This window comes from Phyllobates terribilis, unplaced genomic scaffold (assembly GCF_046119375.1).
Source record: "Phyllobates terribilis strain yellow unplaced genomic scaffold, ASM4611937v1 Scaffold_1__5_contigs__length_1240528914, whole genome shotgun sequence".
NCBI classification, from domain to species: domain Eukaryota; kingdom Metazoa; phylum Chordata; class Amphibia; order Anura; family Dendrobatidae; genus Phyllobates; species Phyllobates terribilis.
Genome location: NW_027362761.1, coordinates 761,877,323 through 761,904,641, shown reverse-complemented (window position 1 = coordinate 761,904,641; position 27,319 = coordinate 761,877,323). Strand labels below are relative to the sequence as shown.

The 27,319-nt window shown below is 40.2% G+C and overlaps 1 protein-coding gene across 1 annotated transcript; it reads left to right on the top strand.

Moving 5' to 3' along the window:
- The first annotated feature begins 3,527 nt into the window (after positions 1-3,527).
- Positions 3,528-19,797, top strand: DUSP4 (dual specificity phosphatase 4). Its single transcript, XM_073636938.1, has 4 exons — positions 3,528-4,117; positions 17,535-17,677; positions 18,318-18,537; positions 19,007-19,797. Exons 1-4 carry the CDS (start codon positions 3,679-3,681, stop codon positions 19,381-19,383), a joined length of 1,179 nt encoding a protein of 392 aa, XP_073493039.1. The 5' UTR covers positions 3,528-3,678; the 3' UTR covers positions 19,384-19,797.
- The last annotated feature ends 7,522 nt before the right edge of the window (positions 19,798-27,319 follow it).

Genomic DNA, 27,319 nt, shown 5'->3' with positions numbered 1-27,319 from the left:
CACGTGTTAGCTGACACAAGGAGTCCCTAGCATATTTGGCCCATTTCCATGCGGAAAAACACCACGAATACGCACCAAAAACACACAGTGTGTACATAGCCTGATTGTTCCACTCCCGATTTTAGCTTACAAATACTGATGTAGAATATTGAACATAAGAAACATCCTGTATATTTTAAACTATTGGGGTACAAATAAAGATGGCACATGTATGTAAAACACGGACAGAATATGGATGAAAAATCACCATACGCGTGTCTGAAATTACATCTGTCACCATAGGAATCTACTGTTTAAAAAAATACAAAGCATAAACATTTAACATTGACATTTTTACTGGATTTCTGAAGCAGTGCGGAAAGTAGCCAAAATGAGTAATTTGATGCCAAACAGTACTAGTGTGTGACTGGAGCGCACAATGGAGGGCTGCTATCTAACATTATGGAGGCTGTGGCATCAATGACAGGCTGTACATTAGATCTTACTATACGCAAAACTGCTCCAGCTAAAGATAGGAATTGTATGCAAATGGTGAAGCGTCTCCCTCCTGTCCCCAGAGCGGCAGTGAGGCCGGCCATACACTGACGTATTCTTTACACGGGCGGGAATTTGATACAAGCCTGAGGACCTGCAGGTCACACTACAGCTCTTTGTCTCCCGCTCTGTGAATGGCAGGAAGCTACTGCAGAGCCGTCTCCTCCATTCACACACGTCTCCTCCTCTCCGCTCTTATGAATGGGCGCGCTGGGCCGTCTTCATGTCCAGCCCTGCTCTCCTGGTGACGTCACGCCTCATTAATGGCGCACACGGCTGCCTCCCCTCTGCCCCTTCATTCAGTAAACGAGGGTAGATGGGCGCGTCCCAAGCTGTTGTGAGAGGAGGGGCGACAAGCACGAGAATAAATGAAGAACTAGGGGCTAGGACAAAGGCTGTGTGATAGACAAAGGAGACGCACGGCGGTCTCAGTAGTCACACAGCCCTATAGCTGCTGCGCACAAACATGGCGACTGCATGTGGGAATAAAGGCACAGCTAGGAAAATAGCTGCATTCAGCCCGTGTGGGAGCTGGTGTACCTGGTAGCCATTAGTGCAGGATGCCCTATAGCCAAGTAAGGGCACAGTATTGGTGTCTGTTTCTCCCATCCCTTTGTACAGATGGAGCAGGGTGTTAGTGTTCTGTCAGATTTGTGTCAGGTATGGAAAAGGGCTCATGGTCCTGGATGGAAACTGCTAGAAATACAGCTGTCCACACGAGTGGACTGGTACAAAATGTGTCTGGCTGCTCCTAGCATGTTAAGCCGGGTACAAATTTGTTTGTTCCCTCTGAACACTTGCTAAATTGCCCCAATTTGTTGGGATATTGCCTCCAGTTAGAGGGGCTGTCTGGCCTAATCTGACAAGTCTTCAGTTACTCTGATGCACTCTGCAGACTTGTGAATCCTCGCAGTGCGCGCACCATGTGCGGTCAGGATTCTCTGGTGTCAGCGCCATGAACGGTGGTCATGTGATCTTAAGTATGCGATAAGCCTACTCCCAGCCACAATCCGACTAGGCTGTTTCCAGCCTTGCGCAATACACTTGCATTGAGTGTACCAGACACTGTTTAGTCGGATTCTGTCTGGGAGTATGCATATCACATACTCGCAATCACATGACCACTGTTCGCAGCGCTGACACCGGAAAATCCTCACAGCGAGCAAAGCGTGCGCTGCAAGGATTCACAAGTCTGCAGTCACAGAGTGACTGAACACTTGTCATGTTAGACCAGACAACCCCTTTAATGTATTCCACCATGTTGACGACTGTGGCTGCACAACAACTTTGGCTGCAACAAGGTCGTGAGGACAAAGATACGCCCCAGCATAGCGCTAATGGATTGGGTTGCGTTGCCAGGTGCTGCGACAAGTGAGTCGCCAAATGTAAGACCCAGTCGGATTTTTTATGACTTGCATGTTGTTTTTTTGCTGGTTACTAGATACAAGCACTGTAAGGCCACGGCTCCACTATCAGTATTCGGTCAGTATTTTTTCTCAGGAATGGGTGATAAATATAGAATTGGTGACTTGTTTCTATTATACCTTTTCCTCTGATTGTTCCTCACCTGGTTTTGGCTCCCACTCCTGAGAGAAAATACTGACCAAATACTGATAGTGGGGCCGTAGCCTAACAGTGACCTACAGTTATCTCTGACAAAAATGGAAGCTGGCACGTCTAGGCGGGCTGCGCTGCGGGAATGAAGAGCCTTGTGATTCCAAAACTGTCTTAATACCAACACGTTTCTGCGCCGAATCGGCACCTTTCTCAAGGTATAAAAACCAACCTTGCAATCCCAAGGCTCTTCATCGCAGCCCGCCTGAATGTGCCAGCTTCCATTTTTGCCATATACCTTTGGAAGAACCTTTCCTGCAGCAATGGGGCAGCAGCAGCAGCTTTTCATGCCTTTATAGGTGCTGAGCCTGTACATAACACCTTTAGGTGAATGCTACCGTTGATTATACCTATACCAGACGGTGTTGGGAATCGGCAGAAATGGATCAAAGTGGGTAACATATTCAGAAGTGGCATGGTAAATGGGTAAGTAAATATGGCAGTTCATTTTATGTCAGATCAGAGGCAGGGGCGTACCTACAATGGGTGCAGCGGTTGCAATCGCATCCTAAGGGGCCCAAAAAGACCCACTGGCCCATATGAAAAGACCAATACTATTAAAGACTTGCAATAATTGGGGGCCCCGTTGGAGATTCTGCATTGGGGCCCATGGGCTTCACGTTGCGTCACTGATAAGAGGGGTTATCCATTATTAGGAAAACATGACTGCTTTCTTCCAATAACAGTGCCACACCTGTTCACAGGATGAAGGAGGTATTACAGCTGAGCCCTATTCACCTCAATAGTGCAGAGCTGCAATGCCACACTCACCCCATAATCAAGTGTGGCAATGATTCTGGAAGAAAGCCCCCATTTTGCTGATGCTGGACTCTCCATTTAAAGGGGTCGTCCATTTTCAGAAAATACTGGTCCCTGGATGCAGTTTTTTATAAAAAACAAACAAACAAAAAAAAACTTTACGTTTTACTCACCCTCCCCAGGTCCAACACTAAGCTGCTGCTCCCTGTCTGATATTTGCTGCATTGATCAGTGAGCGCAATGGCTCTGAGCGGGATGATCTGATTGGCTGCAGCGCTGTCTACATGATGTCAGCGCTACAAACAATGACAGACACAGCAGCGGAGATTGAGCAGTGCAGTAAAGCGGCGGTTTGGTTTTTATATTGCAAACTGGGACCAGGATTTTTTTTGAAAGGTGACTACCCCTTTAATTTAGTAGTCTCCCCCTTTCTTCCTGAATTACAACAGCACTGCCATAAAGACTGTAGTAAGTTGCCCATAGCAACCAGAATGACTACTGAGCACCAGGTCCCTGCGGTGTAGCTGAGTCCGGTGTGAACCGTGTGATGATAAGGCAGGATTTGGGGAGGGTGAAGGGTCAGGCTGATAAACCCCCCCTTCTACTCTGTCTCCTTCCCTCCGTCACCGCTGGGGGCGGGGACTAGTACAACGTGCAGCTGAGCCGTGTCACTCATTCGTCGGCGCTGCAGACGGCACGTCAGTGAGAGCGCTCCGGACCCCGGCGCAGGCTTGTGTGAGCGGGTACTCGTGCTGGCTCCTGCCTAGTATTATGCTGATCATGGAGGAGCTGAGGGAGATGGACTGCAGCGTACTGAAGAGGCTGCTAAAGAGGGAAGCCATGTATCCCAGCAAGCACCACAGCAGCAGCAGCAGCTCTGGCAATGTGACTGGCACCTGCCTGCTGCTGGACTGCAGACCCTTCCTGGCACACAGCGCAGGCTTTATCCAGGGCTCAGTGAACGTGCGCTGTAATACTATTGTGAGGCGCCGAGCTAAGGGCTCCGTGAGCCTGGAGCAGATGCTACCAGCGGGCAGTAAGGACGAGGAAGAGGTGCTGAGCAGGCTGCGGTCAGGGCTGTACTCCGCGGTCATCGTGTATGACGAGAGGAGCCCCCGAGCCGAGTCCCTGCGGGAGGACAGCACCGTGTCCCTGGTGGTGCAGGCACTGCGGAAGGGCACTGACAGCGCTGACATCTGCCTGCTGAAAGGTAATGCTGGTGTGCCCAATGCTGCAGATCTGCTGGCAGATGCTCACCCATGGGGTGGTGATGTGCAGCTTCTCTGACAAGGCTGATGCATGGTAGGAAGGAGCTGTCAGGACATTCCTATCTTGGCTCAGAGAATGTAATCTGTATTAGCCCCTTTATAAGGGATATTGTGTGGTGGGCTAGGCCGCAAGGGGCAACCCCACAGCAAAATTCTGCCTACAAGGCAGACCGTACTATATAGTCACTAGGTTGTTTGTGGTTTACTACACATCAGATGATGTACATATATTTTATTCTCTGTGATTCCTGGTACCCAATGTGTAGAATCATTCCAGGGTCACATTTACCTGCAAAGATGGCTGACCGAAATGTCCCAATCTGTGTGAAATTCTGAACCAAGGGCCAATATCCCGCGTTGCTTACAAATATACCCCATGCTGCTGAAAAAGCCAGGATTCCAAATAAAGTAGCTGTTGTATTTATATGGCATACCATCAATTCTCTCACGCTGTATTTTATTTTACTTACATGAATGATAGTAATTCTTGAGCAAACAATAGTTGTTTTTTTTTATAATGAAATAGAGCTGGCACTTTGCTAATGAGTAACATGACCTCGCTCCATTACATACACACGTCTATTATTTATAGAATGGGGTGTGTGGGTGTAAAATGTGTTTGCCTCTTGTGTATGTATTTATACAACTAATGAAAAATGTTAAGAAAAAAAATAATAATAATTTTCCAATTTGATTTTGTATTGTATATAGCTAATTGAATAGAATATAGTGTATTCAGTAGGGTATAACACAACATTAGAGAGTTATCACTATCAAGAATTATGTTGAATTGTAAAGTGTGTTAAATTTTCCAGATTACATTGCTGGCCAGTGATTATTTTCTCAATAATATAGCCTAATCTTAACGGTAAGACACCTGTTCTCTGCTTATCCTCTGTTCAGTCTCAGCCTTGACCCCCTATTCCTGCACAGTATGAGAACATGCCTTATGTTATTCTCTTGTTTGATCTTTTCATGTGCATTGGACCACAATGCTGTATCCTATTAAATGGCCAAGCATTGAGCTGTCAGATGAAGAACGATCTGTTTACTTGAATTCTTCACCATTGCTCACTCGATTTTTATAAATATACATATTGTTTATAATGTTGTTACATTTGGTAATGGCAAGGCTAAGGTACACAGTCTGATCTGATAGTAAGCACGTAACATTTTTGCTGCTCAGAAGGTATAGGTTTTTGCTAGGCTTTCTTGTCTGTAGCTGTCTTCTTCCATTCATAACTTCTTGACGGTAACTAGTCATTACCATTCATAATTTTGCTTATCCATATATCAACCATTGTTCATGACATTGACCTATTTTCCCTCCATCTCACTGCTTTTGATAAATTCTCCCATAACAAGGCCTTTGTTTAATGTTTCATTTTTTCCCAACGTGAAATATTTCCCATGCAATTTTAGAATTCCTCTCTTGTCTGAGTATTAACAGCCCTTTACTACCCCCACACCTTCAGGCTCGTATTATCCAATGAAAAGACACAAGGGCTGTTGCCTTCTTGACAATCAAGGAAACCCTCAATAGCAATTAGCCTCCTGCTATTGTAACGTACAACGCCACATTGTTAAGGCTTTTCACTCTAACTTACTTATTTGTAGAAATGAGTCACAGTACAGTGTCACAGGGAGTCAATATTTAGTGGAATGTAGGGATAGGGTGTCTTGATTATCCTTTTACTTTTTTATAAAAGAATTCAATGTTGAGAACAAAGAAAGACAAGCCTTATAATGCCTGGTCTAGAATGCTGTGAATCTATTAAAGCCCTATGACAAAGTGCTGTGCATTTAGATGATTTCTTTTGTACAGAATGGCTACTAGGGTACATTAAGCACAATTTTCTGCATTTTGTCAATCTGTCTGGGCATGCGGCGTAGTAACGTGTGATATAGATTACAGGCATGGGAAAAGGAATTATTGCCTAAACCCTTCTGATCATCTAGAACAGACATCAACTGTAGAAGAGAAGCAGCAGAGATAAGAAGTCATGCGCTAATGGCAGGGATGTACGTGTGTGTGGCGAGCCGCTTCCTTTCTTGTCTTCATCTCCATGTTCTTCATGAATTTCTTTTTTTATTTAGTTTACCAAAACATACACTTGTGTCCTGTTTATGGTAACGTTCTAGATTCTTATTCACTTTTGGAAACCTTTTTTTTCTTTACATATAGTCTTCCTATACATAAAGTTGAGTACCTTCTCACATAAGACCCCCCTTTTCACCTTATATTATTGTCTGTTGGCCAAGACCCAGTAACTACAATGAGATGACTGCAGTGCTTAGAAATATGTACGGTATGTGAAACTAGACAAGGCTGAAATTGTTTGTCTTTTTTAACGAATTCCAATTTGAAGTAGACATTTTGCCACTGTTCATTCAGTACATCACGAATAGCCGCAACCCCCACATTCTAGGAATTGGGTGCCAGAGCAATGACACTTACTTTTATCACTGAGAATTCTCAGAAGAAAACTAAATTTGGAAATGGCCTGTTTAGACAGTGTGCCCACAATGAAAATTTTCTTGAGTTTTGAGTTTTTGATTGTGTATTTTTGCTGCGTCAAAAATGCTACATCTTGCGGATCCAGCAAAGTGGATGGGATTTGTAGAAATCTCATGCCCACTGGGTTTTTTTTTACTCCATGTAAACTGCCCTGAGGTGCGTGTTTCAAATCCGCAACATGTCAATTTTTCTTGCGGGTACGCTGAGTTTTATATGCCGATATTCCCCATAGACTTGCATTAGATGCAGAAAATCCACAGGAAAAAAAGGCACATTCGTTTATTGTGTGGAAATGCAAAAAAACACACGTGACTATATCAATAATAAAAAAAATTGTTAAAGCCAAATACCAGGGAGTATCAAAAATTAAAAAATGTGGCTTTGTTTAAGACATGACACACCAAGAGACCAAAAAAAAGAGAGCGCATGTAATACCCCCTTTAACGTGTCCATATAAAACTGGTACCCGGAAAAACAGTGCTGGTGTCATCAGTGTTTTTCCGGTATGGCTAAAGAAATTACAAATCTACTCCTATACTTTGCAATGTTAAACACATACAGCACACCATTGTGTGCTGTACATACAGCCATTCGTATGCTGTACATGTTTTTCACTGACCCATAGACTTGCATTTGCCCTTGTTATCCGTGCTGCCAGAAAAAGCTGACTTGCCTCCGTGAGGTTTACACGGACACACAGTCTGTGTAAAACACGGAAGTGTGCATAGCAGCATAGGTTATAATGGGTATATGTGGTATCTGTGAAAGAAACTGATGCCACATGTCCCGGAATCACTGATGTGTGAAGGGGGCCTACAAAAAGAAGCACTCAAAAATGCAGCGAAAAAATGCAAGCAACCCAATTTACTTAATATGTGCAGAGATGGTGCACAAAATCAAAAACTCACCAAAAGGTTATTGTGGCCATAGGGGGTTGGATTTTATGGTAGGATACAATGTAATTTCATAATGGCATTGTAGCCTATAACGAAAGCGTTAATCTCAATTTGATAAGAGGAAATTGTTGTGTTGACGTCTATAGAAAAGGGTAGTAACAAGAATAAATAAGACTAATGAAATTAGTCAGCTGGATAAGAATAAAACATAAAAATGCCTACATAAATTCAGTACATGACCAGAATTAATATTAAAAATCTTTATTGTATATAAAGTGGACAAGAAAATATAATTTAAAACCATGACAGGACAAAAAAAAATAATAAAAATTTATTGTCATCATATTGTAGCCTCAACTTCAATGCGTCAGCGGTACTTGGCCACTTGAGGTGGTAATTGTAGGTTTGTCAGTTACTTGTGTCCAGCCTTGCGATGTCCCTTTTTTTTTTCTCTTCTTTTCTGCTGCTGTTTTTTTCTGTAAACAGTTTAGAGCTTAGTAAAAACAATTCTGTGAGATTCATGAATGTGTAACTTTGCATAGGCCTTTTTACCCTGCCTAGATACATTTTGAATTCTCATTAAAGGGGTATTCCCATCTCCAAGATCCTATCCCAGTATGTAGTAGGTGTAATAATAATTATTAGCAAATACCTCCAATTAGAAATGTAGTATAGTTATTCTGATTCGCTATGTCACTTACCTCGTGCAGGCATTGCAGTAGCTTAGGTATCCACGGTTGCGAGCATTAACAAAGCTAACTTAGTATAGGAGTGGTCGTAACCTTGGATACCTAAGCTACTGCAATGCCCTGCGCATGGGGTATGTGACATAGCTAATCAGAAGAATTGTACTACATTTCTAATTGGAGGTATTTTTCTAATATTTATTATTACTCCTATTGCATATTGGGATATGATCTGGGAATACCCCATTTAAGGGATTGAAGCAAAAAAAAAAAGACATTAACTGTTTTTATTTCTACATTTTATGATTTCAAATAATTGTTCAAGTTCCTTGTAAAGTTTTGAGTTAGGGACTTGCTACATAATATCTGTCTTAAAGGTAACCTGATAGCTGATTCTTGCTGACCGAACCATGGGCAGCATGAATCAGACACTGTCTTTATTTCCGCCATGTACTGATTGTATTACTCAGAATGCTGTATTCTTTCAGAGACGGTCTACTTTTAAAAATAGGCCGGTGACAAGGATGACTAGTCCAATATTCGTTTGGGGCGGCTTTTCCCTGCCCCGCTCTCCTAGATTTGAAAGTCCTCTCTTTATATACAGAGAGAAAAGGGAACTACGTCTTGAACTAGTCATCCAAGTTGCCATCATCCTTGGTTAGCTGTTAAAAGTATATTTTCTCTGAAATGCGGTGATTCCGAGTAACACATACATGGGTGTAATAATAGAATTGTTCTCTCATGCATGCTGCCAGTGGTTTGAGCATAATGAATCAGCTGTTAGTTTCACTTTTAATATTTAGGTATTTCTGGCATTTCATCATCATGAAATAAATATTTGCTGTAAGCTTAAAATGCTTTTTGGCCAGCAGTCTTTATTGAAGTCTAGACAGTCTATTGAGTGTATGAAAATTATGTGTATAGTAGATAAGTTTAATGCACAGGACATAAATGTTGCAAGAATAAAAGGAGTATAAATGTTAGGATGCCATTGAAATTCTTACTCACATCTTCCTAAATGGGTATTGTTGGACAGTTCTTTTAAATCCCAAGCAATTTTGAAATTTACTGCTTATCATTTTCGTCTGTACTTGATTTTAACATTTTTCTTTTGTTTACTACTTGTTGGCATGGAAATCAACCACCCCTGCTGGTAGGAGAGCATGGCCAGTGCTTACAAGCTCTTTTCTATTGCGCTTGTATATTTTACAGCTGGTAAGGATCGCTGGAGTGCATTATTACCTCACAATCCTGGGCAACTTTAGCGTTGTGCTTACAAAGCTAGACAGCAGAGGTGGTCAGTCTCCTGGCAATGAGCCGTAAGTAAAAGTGATTATAATATCTCAAGAATGGCTGCATATTGTAGAAGTGCTTGTTTTTACAAGTAATATCCATCTATGTAGAATAAAATGTGGACTTCTTTAACTGGTCAAGAGCTTCACTTGGAAAGTTACTCTCCACTCTGGACAATTGACAGTGTCCTGTTTTTCTTCTTTTTTCTCCCAGCATTAATATGTAAGCAGTTTTAGTTCTGTCAGGCTGCGAAAATATCCTGGTTGGTGTTAACTTGCATTTCCTATTTGGTCATTTGAGCAGTCAGCTGTTTTTGGTTTGGTAATTTTCTGGCAGTTGTTCCACAGCCTGTTTGCTAGCTTTCGGGATCTAGTATTTGCAAGTGCTTAGGCCCTTAAAACCTACGCAAATGTTGTGTTAAATACACATGACTGTTTATTATCCATACTTTGTGTTTGTTATACTCTTCATTTGCACTATTGCATGGATTCTTCAGACTTTCTTAAGGGCTTTCTATTAACTAAATGAGGTTCCTTCAGTATGTTGGCGGTTTCTGCTATTCAGAATATACCTGTTTGGAAAACTTACTTTAATAATAAATGTATTTTTCCTACATATGGACTTTTATCTCCGCTATCCCCTTTTCTTGATAGATCCTTTAGTGGTATGTTAAGCACTGCCAAGTTGTGACCTCTGCAGTCAATGAAGAAGTAAATGATAGATTACACATTAGAAGCAAAAAACCTAGTTACCCTTGCTAATATATACTTGTCTTTCTACTTGCATGAGTGGCAGGCAGAAATCAGTGGCTACATTTCAGTGTATCCACTGTCGATGAGTTGATCTTTTATAAAAACAAGCAATAAAGATCTGCAAAAAATGTTTACATTGTGAAGTTTTGTTAATGAGGTTGTCCAAAACTTTACAAATGACGACCTATAAGAAAGATAGGTCATCCATATGAGATCATTGGGTGTCCGATAACTGGCACCCCACCTATCAGCTCAGAACTGCCCATTGTCAGAGCAGTTGATCCGTGGGGGTGCCAGATATCGGACACTCAACAGTGACCAATCTTTCTGACAGGCTATCAGTTGTAAAGTCCTGGACAACCCCTTTAATAAATGTTCCCAAGGTCACGTTTCTGTGAAAGATGATCTGAAATCATCAACTCATTATCAGAGTTCAATGTATCCACTATAGCAATTTCATTTTAATGACTTATTTTATGGTTAACTCATAAATTGTAAAGTCCTTTTTAAAACAATAGATATTGATGCTTTTGACCAAAAAATGGTGAATAGACACATGAAAGTTTCTCATAAAGCTACATAAAGTCATGGTAGAGAGAGGACTAAATGCCTATGTGCCATTTTAGTCAAATGTGTCAAAACAGATTAGACTATTTTTTTTTAAAAATTTGTGCCAGAATTTGGTCATCTGTGCCATGCACATCCGGTCTTAACACTGGAGTGAAAAGTGTCAGTAGCTTATTGTGATACACATTTAGGCTGGGGTTACATGGTGACACAGGTCGTGCAGCCAATGGGTCACTATATCATGCTACTGCATTGCAGCATAGTGCAGGTAAAAAGGCTTGCATTGTGACCTTAGGCTACCGTGACTGCGACAAGCAAATTGCAATACATCCAACTGGTTCTGGCTTTTTGTGACTTTCTTGCCACTGTTGTGGTACCCTGAGAGTCCCAATGCAACTGATGGTCTAACAGGTCTGAAACAACTGTATACAAGTTCAACAGATCTGTGTGTTTTGATATTTTTATATTTCACATTAAAAAAAAAAAAGAAACCGTTTGAAACCTTGGTGATCTGTTGTGCTAGTGACAGAGCAACCAGGGGCCGACCAGTTACTTGTTAGGCTGAAAATATTGTACAATTGTTAGATTCATTTTATGTATGATCCATTTTCATCAGTGAGCCATGCAGTGCTGTAAAAAAATGGCACAACATAGTAGTAGCTGTAGAGATGATCTTTCACAGCCTTGCACCAAAAAAAGCAATTGTCACAGTTAAGTGACTTTTTCCCCTGCTATGACAGCCCCAGTTACAGAGGAAATATATAGTGTAAACATAAAAATAAATCCTGTCTCCTAAAGGTTATTTCTGGAGTACAGATTAAAGTGTAAAAATAAAAAAAAAAATACAAAAATGTTTTTATATAGCAAAATGATTGATATAATCTAGCAGATATGAGTATACATTTTATTTTAAAGTTTTTTTTCTTTGTAGAATAAAAAATAGTTGAAAGCAAAAAAAAAATGTTTGCCGATTCACTAACCTGTAGATGCACCAGAATTCTGTCTGCGGTCCACCACATTTATTATGAATTTTAGATACCTGTATGTGGTCTAGTGGAACATGGTGTGGCTTGCAAGGAAACATTGTGCACAAAATGGCGCAAATTACAAAGTTAAATAATGCTGTAAGAGTGCCTAAAGATGCATCAAATCTATTCTGCAGCATAAGCCATTCTGATAAATTTTGCTCATTTTAAGACTGAGTATGCTTATACCTGTTAAAAATTAGAAAGTTTTAGTAAATCTTCCCCTTTATTTTGACTTTATTTTTTTATACTTTGAAGGGAGTTGAGGACAAATATTATTTTTGAAGAAACGCATTAGGAAAACTGATATTCAAGGACATTTACAAAGACTGCCATTTCATACTCCATTTCTGAATCATAAACCTAACGTAAAATGTGCATCATTTCTTATGCACAAATTTCTAAATTATAGTAAGTCAATCTGTCACACTCTGACCAAGGCGGTATAAAATATACATAGGGCTTTGTAGGTTTCCCCACATTATTTGTGCAGAGCCAGCATTACTTATCTCTTTGGTGTTAATTAAATCTTGTGCACTGCCCTCTAAAGCTGGCCATACAAATTTGACAGCTGTCATCCAAATGATTGATCAACTGACAGCTACCTCTCCCGACTCCCCCATACCCAGGAACTTTCAGCATAGCTGAATGTTCCTGTGCACTCAGAGCCTCTATCAGACTCCTCTGGTAGCGGCTTATTTCTTTTCCGAACCAAACGATTGGACAATTGACTTCCAACCGCCTAATCCTTATGTCTGCTGACATCTGTTGGATGGTGAGGCGGAACCCATCACAGATGATTTGCTGAAATTGTAAAATTAGGCCTATTCTTATCTAATGTGTATGGGGGGTTTAATTCCTTGCGCTAGGCACAACACAGTAATATTAGTATTGATTTGTTAGTTTTATCCAAAACAGATGAGGAAACAATTTACTCCCTTGATAATGTCATTATTATGTTAGACTGGTGGGTTGCTTTGCTGTGTCTTGCCGTTTGCTCAAATTAGTAGCGGTCCTGCAGCGTAAATTGACTGTCACTGTACATTTGAAATGTGCAGCATGTCATTTTCTGTTGTTGCCATGGATTTCAACTTTTAGGATATGGTCCCACATTCAGGACCCACTGCGGCCCCGACACTGCAGAACTTCTGCAATTATTATGCAAATTAGTGGACACGCATTTTTAGTTTTTTTACACATGCTATTTTCCTCATTGATGCAAGTCTATGGGGAAAATCCACATGCGGACCCGCAAGAGAAATGGATATGCTGCTGATCTGAAAGACGTGCCGCCTGTCAGTTTCCGCGGGTTATCCGTAGGTGCCTAGTGAACATGGGATCTAGAAATACCATCCACTATGCTGTAACATCTGGCCGCTGTGTTTTGGACGCTGCATAAATACGCATCTTCAAAACCGCAGCGGCTCCTGACCATGGGAACGCACCCATACAATGTAAAGGGTAAAATGTGGCAAATCTGCACCCTTTCTGTATTTACTGAGATGGGATTTTGTGGAAACGTATCCTAGTGCTTTCTTGTTTTTCATAATATGGTTTCTCTGGTTAGTCTTGGGGCAAAGTAATATGAAAAGTATTTAGAAGACATGAGCCCTAGATCTGCCAAACATGTAGGTTTTCTCCTTTTCGTTACATAATGTGTAAGTAGGTGACAGCAGTAGTATTAGTCATTGTTTACAATGTGTACATGACAGGAAGATACTGCAACATTTTGCTGTGGGCTATTTGTTTGCATTGACAGATCCAGTTAAATAGATTATTGCATTAGGAGTATATATTTTTCCAGGTGACTCACTCAGGATGGTAATGCATGTTTTCTGGAAATCTATTTTGAAACTTTAATGAGGTTAATTTTTCCTGCACATGCAAAATGGGATTTTATCTCAGTGTACCAATTTGAAAGTCTGTCTTCAGTTCCACTGATATAAAATAATGCTTGAGGAAAACTGCTAGAGAAGTCCTCGTTTTCTTGTGGTAACTGAGTAACTTGTGTGGTGATAATCTGGCTAATATTAAGGCCTAATCATGTCTATCAACAATCAGATGGCTTGAGAGGGGGCAATATATTGGCTTCACAGTGAAAGCCCCAGCATCAAAAATGTTGCGTGCATGCATCAGTTCATGGGCCGACAAGAGGATCCAGGTGGTTTAGGGAAGGACGTGATTGAAGCTACTGGGGGAGGATTAGTCCAGGGGCGTTGAGGCCCCATTGGACTAATCAATGTTAATTTGCATATTGTCTGTGGCTGTTTAGAAGTTGACTTTGCTCAAATGGGTGCAATTATATAGTACAAGAAAGACATTATTTTAATTCCGGAAGAGGGACGTACAGCCTAAAGTTGGTGGCTTAACAGCATTTAGGGACCTGACAGGTTTCCTTTAAACAAAAAGGTATGCAGCCTCCATCACTGCTGAGGTGAAATTTATATAGATGCCTGGAAAATCTAAAAATGTTAAAATCATGAAGAGTACAGTTACTCTTTGTTTAAAAAAACATATTCACCTTGCCTTCTGTGTTTCTTATCAAGACACTTCTGAAATCACACTCCATTATTTAAATTGTTCTGCCATTCAGTTCTGTCATTTACATTAGTGTATATCCATGGTAGTCCAGGGCACGCCAAATGTACAAACTGCATATATTGCCGTGCTTGAATTCAACATTAAAGGGAATTTGTCACAAGGTTTTTGCTATGTAATCTGAGAGCAGCATAATGTAGGGGCTGAAACCCTGATTCCAGCGATTTATCACTTACTGATCTGCTTGTTGTCATTTTGATAAAATCACTGTTTTATCTGCTGTAGATCTACCAGATCTCTGAATGCTGAGCTCTGTATAACCCCGCTCACATCACTGATTGGCAGCTCTCTGTATACACTGGACATGGGCTGCCAATCAGTGGTGGGCGCGGAGTTATATAGAGCTCATGCATAGGTTTGACTACATGGCGGCTGGTCTACTAGTCTTCTAATAAAAATATCCTGCTGCTAAAACAGGGATTTTATGCAAAACTACACTTAGCAGCTCAGTAATTGATAAATCTCTGGAATCAGGGTCTCTGCCCCTACATTATGCTCTCAGATTAGGTGGCAAAACCTGGTGACCAATTCCCTTTTAAGACCCCAGTATGGTAAGAAATCGGTACGTTTTCCCACAATTTATGGAAAGTAGTTTGACAGTATGGGAAATAAAGACTGCTGACTATTTTACGAGTATATTCATATATAGACTTAAAGTACGGGGCGTGAAAATCATCAATATTTCTGCTGCAGATATTTCATTTAAATTGGCACGGTTTTCAGGTGTCTGCAACCCACATCCTTAAGTAACATAATTTATTGAGACTGTTTGGGAACATGACCATATGAACATAAACCCCGTTGTTTCCAACAAAACAGTATTTATCTTGTCAGCTTTTTCTCATGCAATTTTTGCTGCACAAAAATGTGCAATTTTCGCAATAGAACCAATATGAAAATGCTCTGAAATATGCTTAAATCTCATAGGGTCGTCTTGCTATCAGATCTAATTGTGTATTTTATTTTTTATCATATAAAGTGATGGCTTATTTCTTGGAAGGTACCAGCGCTTTCTGGTTTGTGGCGTACTGATTACCCTGGCTCCTGCAAGTCTTAGAATGACATAGGCATCATTCACATTTCCATTACTATTGTAGGTTATAATGCATTTAGTAAGCAAGACCATAGCCGTCCATCTGCATAAAACAAGCTAATGGCAATATACAATGATTAACCAGCTGAGATGACCTAATCTCTTCCTCTAATGCTCACTTGGTCCTTCCCCCTTGCTGATATATACTGCCTGCTGCCATAGAAACTGCTCTATGCAATTGGTATATTCATTGATGGTGTTCTGCGCAGCTTTGCCATTAATATGAATCATTTCAGTGTTGGATAAGACTGTCAGCAAAGCTTCTCGCTGCAGGCATGTTGATGATAATTAATGGACGTGGGAAGTCTTTCCTTGGATGCAGTTGCAACCTGGGTCCATTCAGAAAATTCTGAGCCACCCTTGGGAAATTAAAACAAGGCAGCTGCTTCGCTTCCTTCCTGAGCTTGTGTTTCCAGTTGTAGCTGAGGTGTTAATCTTGCCTCCCACTCAGATTTTCCCTACGGTTCATTCACAAATATGCACACAGCTTTCCATGCTTTATCTGCAGCTCAAGTTTAGCATTTAGTAGAAACCAAACAACCCCTGTTTGGATGTACTATACATTTACATGATGTGCGATGCTTTGTGGTGATGGAAAAGTACACAATATTACATCCTTCTTGATGGCTATTTATAACGTACCCATGTCAGATGTACAGGCCAATATCAGCCTCAGATATTTGAGGGGGTTGTCTACCTTTTTGGAGAGCATTTGTGTGTATAATATATATATTATAATAAAAATGTTGCATCCTCTGCTTTAATATAGTCTGTGTTACACGGTTTATTGTTGGCTGCAAAATGAGTTCACTGAGTCCCATCAGTGAGCCTATGCTGTGAGGGTCTGCTGCAGAGTTTGTATTCCTGTCTTTCTGAGCTCCTCTCAGCTGATTTATGACTACAGACCACATCAAAGTTGAATATCTAGGGAAACAAAGAGCCTCTAAATCCCAAATGGTGCAAAATTTAAATGACCCAATTACAAAAATGCATGCATTTTGGGCTTTTTTGGGGATAAAAAGAAAAAAATATACTGTCCCCAAAGGTGGACAAGTCCTTTAAATTCTCACCAGTGAAGAAAATTAACATCTTGCTACTCAAACTGTGTCAAATGGCCATGATGACATTTAAACTAAAGATCAGTGTGAATTTCTTTCCTTGCACCTGAACCCAGCATTTCTAGCCTCCAATCAGATTGCTTTCTAAAAAAAAAAAAAAAAAAAAAAAAGGACATTAATTTCGAAGGACTGTATGTTAAAATCCTTGGCTATAAGTCACATTGACAGTATGAGCAGTCTTGGCTCCTCTTTTGGTGAGAGTTAAATTTTCTTGATAATGCTGTTGTTCTACATGACGATTATCGATGGTATACACTAAATTTGTGCCATTACCCATTGTCTTGCATTGATCTCTTAATTTCATATGATATGCCTCATCAAAGCATAGCCAGCTCTGTGTATCATATTGGACTCATGAAAAGTCCATTAGTGCATATGCAGTTGACACAAATCTGTTCTTTTTATGGCTTTCGCCAATTGTTGACCAAAAGGTATCCAGTTTGTGAATTATCCATTTTTTTTTTTTCTCACCCTATACGCTTATACCAGTTTTCAAAAATAGCTTGACATTTTGGGATGATAATATGGTATTCTGATGCTATAATTTTGTCATTAAATAAGGTTTCATGGTTATGGTGCTTACATTAAAAAAGACCATGCAGCTCAACCTTTCTCAGCTCATTTGTACTTCATTCATTTCTAAGATAATTGCAGCCATCAGCTCCATTTGTCATTAGATCTTTTTATAGAACGTTATTTTAGTATCTGCCATTTCTATGTAGTAAAGCTGTATTGACACATCAAATTTCTTTTCCCCTGAGTTGCAATATCTTTTTAAAGCTTTTTTTTTTTGTTTGTTTGTTTTTGCTGCAGGAGGATATGAGAGATTTCATTCTGAGTATCCGGAATTCTGTGCAAGATCCAAATCCATAAACAGTATTTCACTACCTGCATCAACCAGCATTGAACCTGCTGGAACAGGCTGCAGTTCATGTACAACTCCACTACATGATCAGGTAACCATGATGAATAAGTACAGTATGCACAAATGCTCTACACAATAAGCGGATGTGTTACCTTTTTTGTTAAACAAAATACTAGTGAGCTAAAACAACTTGTGAAATGGTAAAAATGAGGAATGCTCAGCACAACTCTACACCTCAGAGATGTAGTGCGCTTCTGTTAACCCAATGACCAAAGACAAAAATTAACCGGATCAGTGTGAGACTAAAGGCCCCCATACACATTAGAAATCGAAAGAACACCGATTTCAGCAGAATCGGCCAACCATCTTATGTGTATGGGGACCTTTTGACTGTCCCCCAACAAGTTATGTTTAGGACATAAGAACTATGTAGGTGGAATTAATTTGCCCTGTCCTTTTTATTGGAGCTGACCCATGCATTCCTGTGTTTGGGGAAGTCATGAGAGCTTTCCGCTTTACAATCGTTCAGCCAACGGCTATCTAATGTGTTTGACGACCATTACTCCTGTATTCCTTGTAGGATAAAAGACTACTTGCTTTCATAAGTCACTTCTAGGTTTCGTATTCCTTTTCGTGTCTGTTCAATTTAAGAACGCACTAAAAAGGAATTTGAGGCGACATAGTTGGCTGAAATGTCATATTAATATCCTAATTTTTCTTGTTTTGAACAGGGTGGTCCAGTAGAGATCTTGCCATTCCTTTACCTTGGCAGTGCATATCATGCTGCCCGAAGAGATATGTTGGATGCCTTAGGTATCACCGCCTTACTGAATGTATCTTCCGATTGCCCCAACCATTTTGAAGGTCACTTTCAGTATAAATGTATACCGGTAGAAGATAATCATAAAGCGGATATAAGCTCTTGGTTCATGGAAGCAATAGAATATATTGGTAAGTGGTTTTATAAGAATTGGTTTACTCTTGCCGCAATAAGTTTATCATTTATATTTTTATTAAGCCATCAATTGTATATAGAGATGGCTCAATACCTTCAGCTTCATAGAAAGTACTTCGAATTAGAACAATCTAATAAACAAAATACATAATATTTTATTGCCAATAATTAGTGTAAAAAAGCAAAAATCTTAAGTGGGGTTTACAGGTACATAAAGGAAATTGCTGTAACTGTATAGTAAGAGACTGGAAACTGGTTAGTGAAACTCCCTTCAAAAATAAGAAATTCCTTCATCTGTTAATGTTTAATATGTTTGATAAAGCAATACTGCTGAACACACATTTATATTTTAATGAATGTGTGCAAAAGAATTATAGAAACATTTGTAGGGAAAAAATAAGTGCTTTATATATTTTTTGCCAATGATTAAAAGATGTTGGCTTTTTTTCGTTTGTTTTTTTTCAGATTCAGTGAAAACTAATCATGGACGTGTACTTGTGCATTGCCAAGCTGGCATTTCTCGTTCTGCCACGATTTGTTTGGCCTACCTAATGATGAAGAAACGAGTAAAATTGGAAGAAGCCTTTGAGTTTGTGAAGCAGCGCAGGAGCATAATCTCTCCGAACTTTAGTTTCATGGGACAGTTGTTACAGTTTGAATCTCAGGTCTTGACCACTACGTGCGCTACAGAGGCCGCCAGCCCTTCGGCTACTCTTTTAGAACGTAGTAAAAATTCCTCCTCGCCCACATCTCCTTTTGTCTTCAGCTTTCCAGTATCGGTAGCAGCTACCAACAGCATTCCTTATCTTCATAGTCCCATCACCACTTCGCCCAGTTGCTAAAAGTTTGGGAAGTGAAGCAACTGACTTTACCCAGTTTTGGCTATTTTAGGCCAATAGATCTTTTTATAAAAAAAAAAGCTGAATTTTCATCAAGGAAAATGTAAATTCCGAAATAATCAAAGGGTAAAACCCAATAAGCAATAATTTTTAAGTTTTCCATGTCCAAAGCCATTTGAGCTTGTAGTGTTTTGCTTTTATTTGTAGATTTTATTGGTTTCCCTTCTCTTCGTTTTGCTTTTTTAAATATTTATATATAAACCTCGATCTTTCATGTTCAACTTGTATTTATTACTTTTTTATTACGAAGTGGCTTCAGGGCAGCTTTTAAGTAAGATCAAGTTTGGGAAATTTTTAATTTTCCCAAAGTGCCTATTTTTATTTTGTTTGTTTTTTTCCCCCTTTTCCAACCTCAAACTGCAATTTTATTTTTTGTATTTGAAAACTTTGTCCTCCAAGGTATCAAAATGCAATAAAAGGAAAAGAAAAGCAACATTTCTTGAACAATAATATTTCTATGTAATCTAATCAAGAGCACAAAGAAGGGAATAAATTGAACTTTTGGCATTAACCTTCGTCGCTGGACACAAAATGGCAGCAATTCACTGTGTAGAATGGCGTTATTTAGGCACCATTATAGTATTTCTTACCTAAGAAGATAAATGTTGATGTTTTTCAGTATGTTTTACCCAGATACCCAGGGTATTTATTGGATTTGAAATATGGCACTAGACTTATTATTCTCATGAAATAAGCTTGCAGTATACTGGTTTTGCAAAATGTATGTAACTTTTTAGCCAATTGTACAACATAGTGTTAGATATGACCCCTCCTACTTTACAATGTATATGGCAGAGTGCATTGTTTTCTGATTAAACATTCTTATTTATGGTAATGTAGGAGTGATCCAGTATTCATGTGACCCTAATGATGCCTCTTCTTGCCAGTTGCAAGTCGACATGTCTAAAAATGATGTGCCCATAGGTTTTACCAGATTCAGTATTTGTATGTGTCCGACATTAATGTCGCACCAGTAATTATCCACTCTGTGTATTTAGTATCATATTTAAACCAATTATCTTATTCATTGGTTTGCATTGACAAATGGCTACAAGGTGGCATTTGAATGCCTTAAAGTGAACCTGTCACCACTTTTGTCCCATATGAGATAAGACCACCACCTTTCAGCTCTGATGTACAGCATTCTAATATGCTGTATATATGCCCCCAATCCGGCCCGCAAGACAAGAAAAAGTATTATACTCCCCTACGGGACGGTCTGGTCCGATAGGCGTCACTGTCTTGGTCCGGTGCCTTCTCTCTTCTTGAGATCGCTGTCCTTCTGTGCGGTGTGTGGATGACGTGTCCTACGTCATCCACACAGTGTCCCAGGCATTGCGCTCCTGCGCAGGCATACTTCTCTGCCGTGAGTAGGCAAAGTAAAGTACTGCAGTGCGCATGCGCTGGGGCTCTTTGACTTTACCCGGGGCATGCACACTGCAGTACTTTACTCTGCCCTCGACAGCGCAGAGAAGTACGCCTACACAGGAACTCAATGCTGGGAACACTGTGTGGATGACGTAGAACGTGTCATCCACACGAAGCACAGGCGGAGGATGACCTTGTAAGAAAGGGAGGTACCAGACCAAGACAGCTGACCCGACCGCCTCATGGGTATTATCAAAGGTGTTTTTCTTGTCTTGCAGGCCGGGTTGAGGGCATGTAAACAGCATATTAGGATGATGTATATCAGGGCTGAAAGCTACTGGCCTTATCTCGTATTGGACAAGCCTGGTGACTGGTTCCCTTTAATTTAGCCTCCACCCATGTATATTATTTATAGGGCTAGCAATTGTATGATTCTAAAAACTTAATGAAGATTACAGTCTGGAAAAAAAAAACTACGTAATCATACACACGCATAATCTCATGTTCACTCCCTGAGAATATTGTAGCATTTATGAACTTACATAGACATATTAAACAGGACCATTATCTCTTCAGTGGGTAATTCTTTGCAAAGTAGATATTGCACTTACGTTTCCTCTTAAATCAGTTGCATTTTTCTTCATGTAGTAGTGTTTAAAAAAAAAAATGTCATTAGTTCTGTTTAAGAGCAGCTTTTACATGGCACTTAACTAATGTAAACCTCATCCTAAAATTTCAAGACCTAAGGTTGGCGTTGTCAGCTCCACTAATATAAGTAATATTTCACTTTGACTCCTCCTGTGATTTGTTTGTGAAAACTAATGGTATATGTTGAGTCAGAAAGCCAGAAACTTCATTCAGTTGTGGCTGACACCTGTATCTTAGTGGGTAACAGTTCCGTGACACGTTTCACAAAATATTGTCTTCCCATTTCGCTATGAACATTGCTTTCATTTTGACAGCATTCTTTTCAGTAAGCTGATAAATATAACTCCGAATTCATCTCGGAAATGCCAGAGGAAGCATCTAAATCGTAGAATTAACAAGTCGTTAATCATTCATTCCAGTCCTAATGAAAGCCTTTATAATTGAGAAGCCATTACAGCTCTACTTCCACAGTGGAGACCTGTACAATACTGCAGTTTTAACCACTCTGAACAGCTAGGTAGAAGCAATGTAAAGTTCTCATTACGGGCGGATGTATCATTGTGTTAAATATTCAGGGGTACAACCAATCTTCTGACACAACTGCCTAACTAATACAACTAGGTCTGTATCTAGCACATACATTTTCTTATTGAAGCACAACAGTCACGAGGTAATATATTAATCTGCTCACGGGCCTCACTTATTCTAGAAGTCACCTTAGTAAATGAGTCAACTTGAAATTACATCAAGTTCCTCGGGACATTTGGTCATTTAAATGGTTTTAAAGGTAGGGTAGTATGTCACATAATTTTCTTTATAGCAAGACTTTTCCCTTTTATTTTCTATATATTCTAGTTGGCTTACAGGGATCTGAGCTACGTGCACTTTCACAAAATCCATAACCTAAATATGCCCCCCCACTTCCCAAAAGAATAAAATTCTAAATCACTCTTGCAAGGTTAGAAAGACCTGTTTTTGTTTATGGCATTAAAAAAAGGTGCCATGTCCAATTAATAAAAGGCTTATGCGCTATTGGGCAACACTTTCACAACTAAACAGCTAACTGTGCCCACATTTAAAATGTATGTACGTACATACATACTTGCCTCCTGGACCAGTGCCACGTCTTCTGTTGGTGCTGTGTATCCTGATGGTCAAATGGCATTGTCACATGTCTGCTACAGCCAATCAGCGTCTGCTGATCAGCTGCAGTGTTTCAGCATTCTGTCAGAGTGGACATCCACTCTGGCGGAATAGTGAAAGGCTGCAACTGATCAGCAGCTGCTGATTGGTCACCTGACATAACAATGTTAATTGACAGTCAGGAAAGACCGCGTCAACATTGGAGAATCAATGCCAGTCCCGAAAGTAGGTATAGGGTATAGGTTTTCTGTGGGGCACTTTAGCTATTAAGAAAATTAACCGATCCAGTAGTGGACACCCCATCAATACATATAACAAATACTTGGCAAATTATACATTTCTTACATCCCTTATGAAAAAGCATTGTTTATACAAATCATCCATCCATTACCAATAGGTATCATAGAGGTAGTTTAGTTTTGGACAATGTAATCTTCTACCTGTGGTCTTTTAGTTTTCCACAACTTAAAGTAGAGGAATCAAATAAGCATCATAACATGTTGGCTGGCGTTAGTGTGGGAGGGAGAAGGATAGTCTTTTCCACTGGAAGTGTGAATTCTAAAATCAATGCAATAGTGTATTTCTATAATTTGTATTGTAAATATCCTGTTCTCATTTAAAGTGGATGATTTTATTCTGTATAAGGGCAGCTGTATGTTGTATATATGTTTTATGATATTTAAAATGTTTAATTTATTGCCTGAGGGGTTGATTGAAGAATAAAACAATGAAAAAAAAAAAAACGATAAACCTGATTTACTTTGTAATTTTTGTCCTGTGAATGTCAGTTAATAACAGCAATAGATGAAATCCATTAGATACAATTTTTTTCCCCAGAGGTGGATAATTTACTTCTGAAGGGGCCAAATGAAAAACTGGGGCTACTGTGGAAGGCTGAACCAATCAACTGAATTTAAAGGGGTTTTCCAATGAAAAAAGTTATCACCTATCCACAGTATAGGTGATAACCTTGCTGATCAGTGGATTTCCCACCACTGGGACCCACTGTAATTGGCAGTTTGAAGAATTTTTATGACCGTTGCAAAATGTAGTGGCAAGTTGGACGCTGCTCCATTCATTACCTCTTTTTCCAGCAGCCGCATAGGGAATGAATGGAACGACAGGTCGAGTAATACGCACTTCCACTCCGTTTTAATGGATAAATCATGTGCAAATGAGGGCTATATATCTTCACCCTGCCTCCAAAGTGTGCTTCTAGAATAGCCTAAGCTTTATTCTGTTCCAGAAGCACACTTTGCGCCAGGTGAAAAAAATATTTGGGTCATACAATGAGACATCGACATGTTCATATCCTTGCTTTACCATGGACTTGCTACCAGGTCCCATACAAGATTTTATTTGCAGACGATACAGTGGAGAGCTAAACTACTTGTTACTGAGGTGGCATGGAAGGGGGCTTCAGGTGCACAGTGCTGGCAAGCAGGTTGTAGGGGAGAAAGGGTTTTTGAGAGGGGAAGGGCTCAGCAAGATGGGTATGCATGGCTTGCAACACTTCATGAACATGACCTGCGTGTCTTCAGGTTAGGTGCACACTGCGTTCTAAAACCAGCACCTCTTCTTACATTTCATTTCAGGCCCTTTGACTGTTCCTGTCCACAGGAGTTTTTCCCTTGATAATTATGAGATGTCAATAAACATGTCCGTTCAGATTTAAAGGGACTCTGTCGGCACAGGATGACTGTTCAAATCAAGTACAGGCACTCGGTGCTTCATGGTGTGGCCAAACCTTTTAAGCACACCTTCCCACCTGCTAGTTTTCCCCCTATCTCCAACTCCCCCTCTGCCTCTTCCTTGATTGACAGTACTGGCTTCATAGAGCCAGAGAAGGGTGGAGATGGATGTAAAATAAGTAGGCGGGAAGGTGTGTTTAAAGGGAGTCTGTCAGCACGGAATGACTGTTCAAACGAAGTCCTGCCGCTCGGTGCTTCATGTCGGGGGCCAATTGTGTGTAATATAAATAATATATATATATATATATATATATATATATATATATATATATATATATATATATATATATATATATATTATAAACATACATACCCTTCCACATGCTTGTTTAGATGGATGGAAACCAAGCAGCTTGTAAGCTGTATTTAAATACTTGGTTTGAACAGTCATTTTGGTCTGACTGAGTCCCTCTATGCTGGGCTCAGGCGGTCGTAAGAAAGTTCTGGCCAGTTATATCTGCAGCTCCATAGCATGTACAGGTGCAGGAGCCACCTGCTATTTACATGCTCAAGTCTGGTCTGTAAAATAGAACAGAATAATGCATGCTGCATGTCTTTCCACACAGACTTAAGGCACTAGCACAATGGGTACAACTGGTCCATTTGCTGTTTGCGCAATGAACTGCACATGGAACAATTGTAGTCTGTGTGCTAGAGTATTTATTTTCCATACGGACATCAGATGCTAAAAACTTTTTCAGATGAGTGCTTTTGGTGTGTGTGCTCAAAGCACACGTGTACCTAAATTGTTACACAGTACTGTAAGGTATACCTAGATGGTTATATATATCAAAAGTACGTGTACAAATGTGTGTTGGACCTAAAATACATTATAACAAAACAGATATGGTCAAAATAAGTTATATTTTAAAAGACAATAAGTACTGCCAGCAAAGGAAAAAAGCGGCGCATAACATGGAAAATAGTGCATGACCACTCATAAGTAAAGCTATAAATAAATACTCATAAGAATGATAAAATACAAAGCATAAATAAACAGTGAGTATTTATCGCTTTACTTATGAGTGGTCATACACTATTTTCAATGATATGCGCCCCTTTTTTTTCTTTGCATGTCCATTGCTGGCAGTACTTATGGTCAAAATAATTAAGTTATAGACAATATCTGTTTTGTGGTGGTGCTCACTTTTGTTTCAAGACTAAGGCCTTGATTCATTATTGCTTTGTACCTGTTTTTTATTTTTCTGCAAGTCCATGCCAGTTGCCCCTTTGGTAGTTTCCACAATCAGTGATGGTTTGGGGAGCCATGTCATCTGCTGGTGTAGGTCCACTGTGTTTTATCAAGACCAAAGTCAGCGCAGCCGTCTACCAGGAAATTTTAGAGCACTTCATGCTTTCCTCTGCCGACAAGCTTTTTGGAGATGGAAATTTCATTCTCCAGTGGGACTTGGCACCTGTCCACACTGCCAAAAGTACCAATACCTGGTTTAAAAACAACAGTATCACTGACTGTGCTTGTTTGGTCAGCAAACTCGCCATTGTCAAGAGGAAGATGAGTGACACCAGACCCACCAATGCAGATGAGCTGAAGGGTGCTATCACAGCAACCTGGGCTTCCATAACTCCTCAGCAGTGCCACAGGCTGATCGCCTCCATGCCACGCCGCATTGATGCAGTAATTGATGCAAAACGAGCCCCAACCAAGTATTGAGTGCATTTACTGAACATACATTTCAGTAGACCAACATTTCGGATTTTAAAAACAATTTTCAAGCTGTTGTTATAAAGTATTCTAATTTACTGAGATAATGACTTTTGTATTTTCATTGGCTGTAAGCCATAACCATCAACATTAACAGAAATAAACACTTGAATTAGATCACTCTTTAATGACGTTAAATAATATGAGTTTCACTTTTTGTATTGAAGAACTGAAATAAATCAACTTTTTGATGATATTCTAATTTTGTACGCAGCACCTGTACATCCTGCAGCGCACACGGAGACCACTGTCTGGCAGCAACCTGACCTGCTCTGCACTGGGGATCCCACTACGGCCCCTCTGCTCTTCTTTATCTGTTCTCTATTTCCTCTGGACGCTCTCCACCTTGCTTTCTGCTATCTCTTCTCTTTCTTGATTCTGCAATTTACCACTGTCTCTCCTCTGCCTGCAGTCTGCTGCCTGCACTTTACTGCTCTTTATATCTGCAGTCTGGTACCCCTGCTCCTGTCTGTGGCTGCACTTAGTCGCCCCCGCCTCCTCTCTGTTGCCCCGCCTGTTCTGTCACCCCCATCTGCTTTGTTGCCCCCGCCTGTTCTCTGTTGCCTGTCTGCTCTGTTGCCCCTGCCTCTTCTCTGTTGCCTATCTGCTCTGTCACCCCCGCCTGTTCTCTGTCACCCCGCTTACTCTCTGTTGCCCTTGCCAGCTCTCTGACACGCATGCCTGCTCTTTGTTGCCCTTGCCTGCTCTCTGATATGCCTGCCTGCTCTCTCTGGCCCCTGCCTGCTGTTGCCTCTGCCTGCTGTCTGTTGCCTATGCTTGCTCTATCGCCCCTGTCTGCTCTGTTGCCCGTCTGTTCTCTGTTGCCCATCTGCTCTGTTGTCCCTGTCTGTTCTCTGTTTCTCTTGCCTGCTCTCTGTATGAGTTGTTTTTTCTAAACTAAAACATCAGTATTCAGGTTAAATTGCAGTATTGGCACTTTGCGATAAATAAGTAGTGGGTTTTGGGTTGCAGTTTGGGCACTCGGTCTCTAAAAGATTCACCATCACAGTCCTAGATGTTCCAAAACCATAACCTCATTGATATGCCATAAAGATTAAAAATTTATATTAATGATCTAAAATAGGTAATCCTATGGAGCAAAAAAACCCACCAAAATCCATCTATATATACTATTTTAATACTGATATTCAATTTCTAATGCAAATTGCACCAGACTACTGAATTAAACAGGACACCTTACAGGGGTTGTCCGGCCTTCAGTTTCAAGTCTGCAGGCACTCTGTGA

Bases quoted from the DNA above. Each gene is read 5' to 3' on its own strand.
- DUSP4 (XM_073636938.1), top strand. From the start codon at position 3,679: ATGCTGATCATGGAGGAGCTGAGGGAGATGGACTGCAGCGTACTGAAG. The intron at 17,678-18,317 runs GTAACCATGATG...TGTTTTGAACAG, and splicing joins CAACTCCACTACATGATCAG to GGTGGTCCAGTAGAGATCTT. The intron at 18,538-19,006 runs GTAAGTGGTTTT...GTTTTTTTTCAG, and splicing joins GGAAGCAATAGAATATATTG to ATTCAGTGAAAACTAATCAT.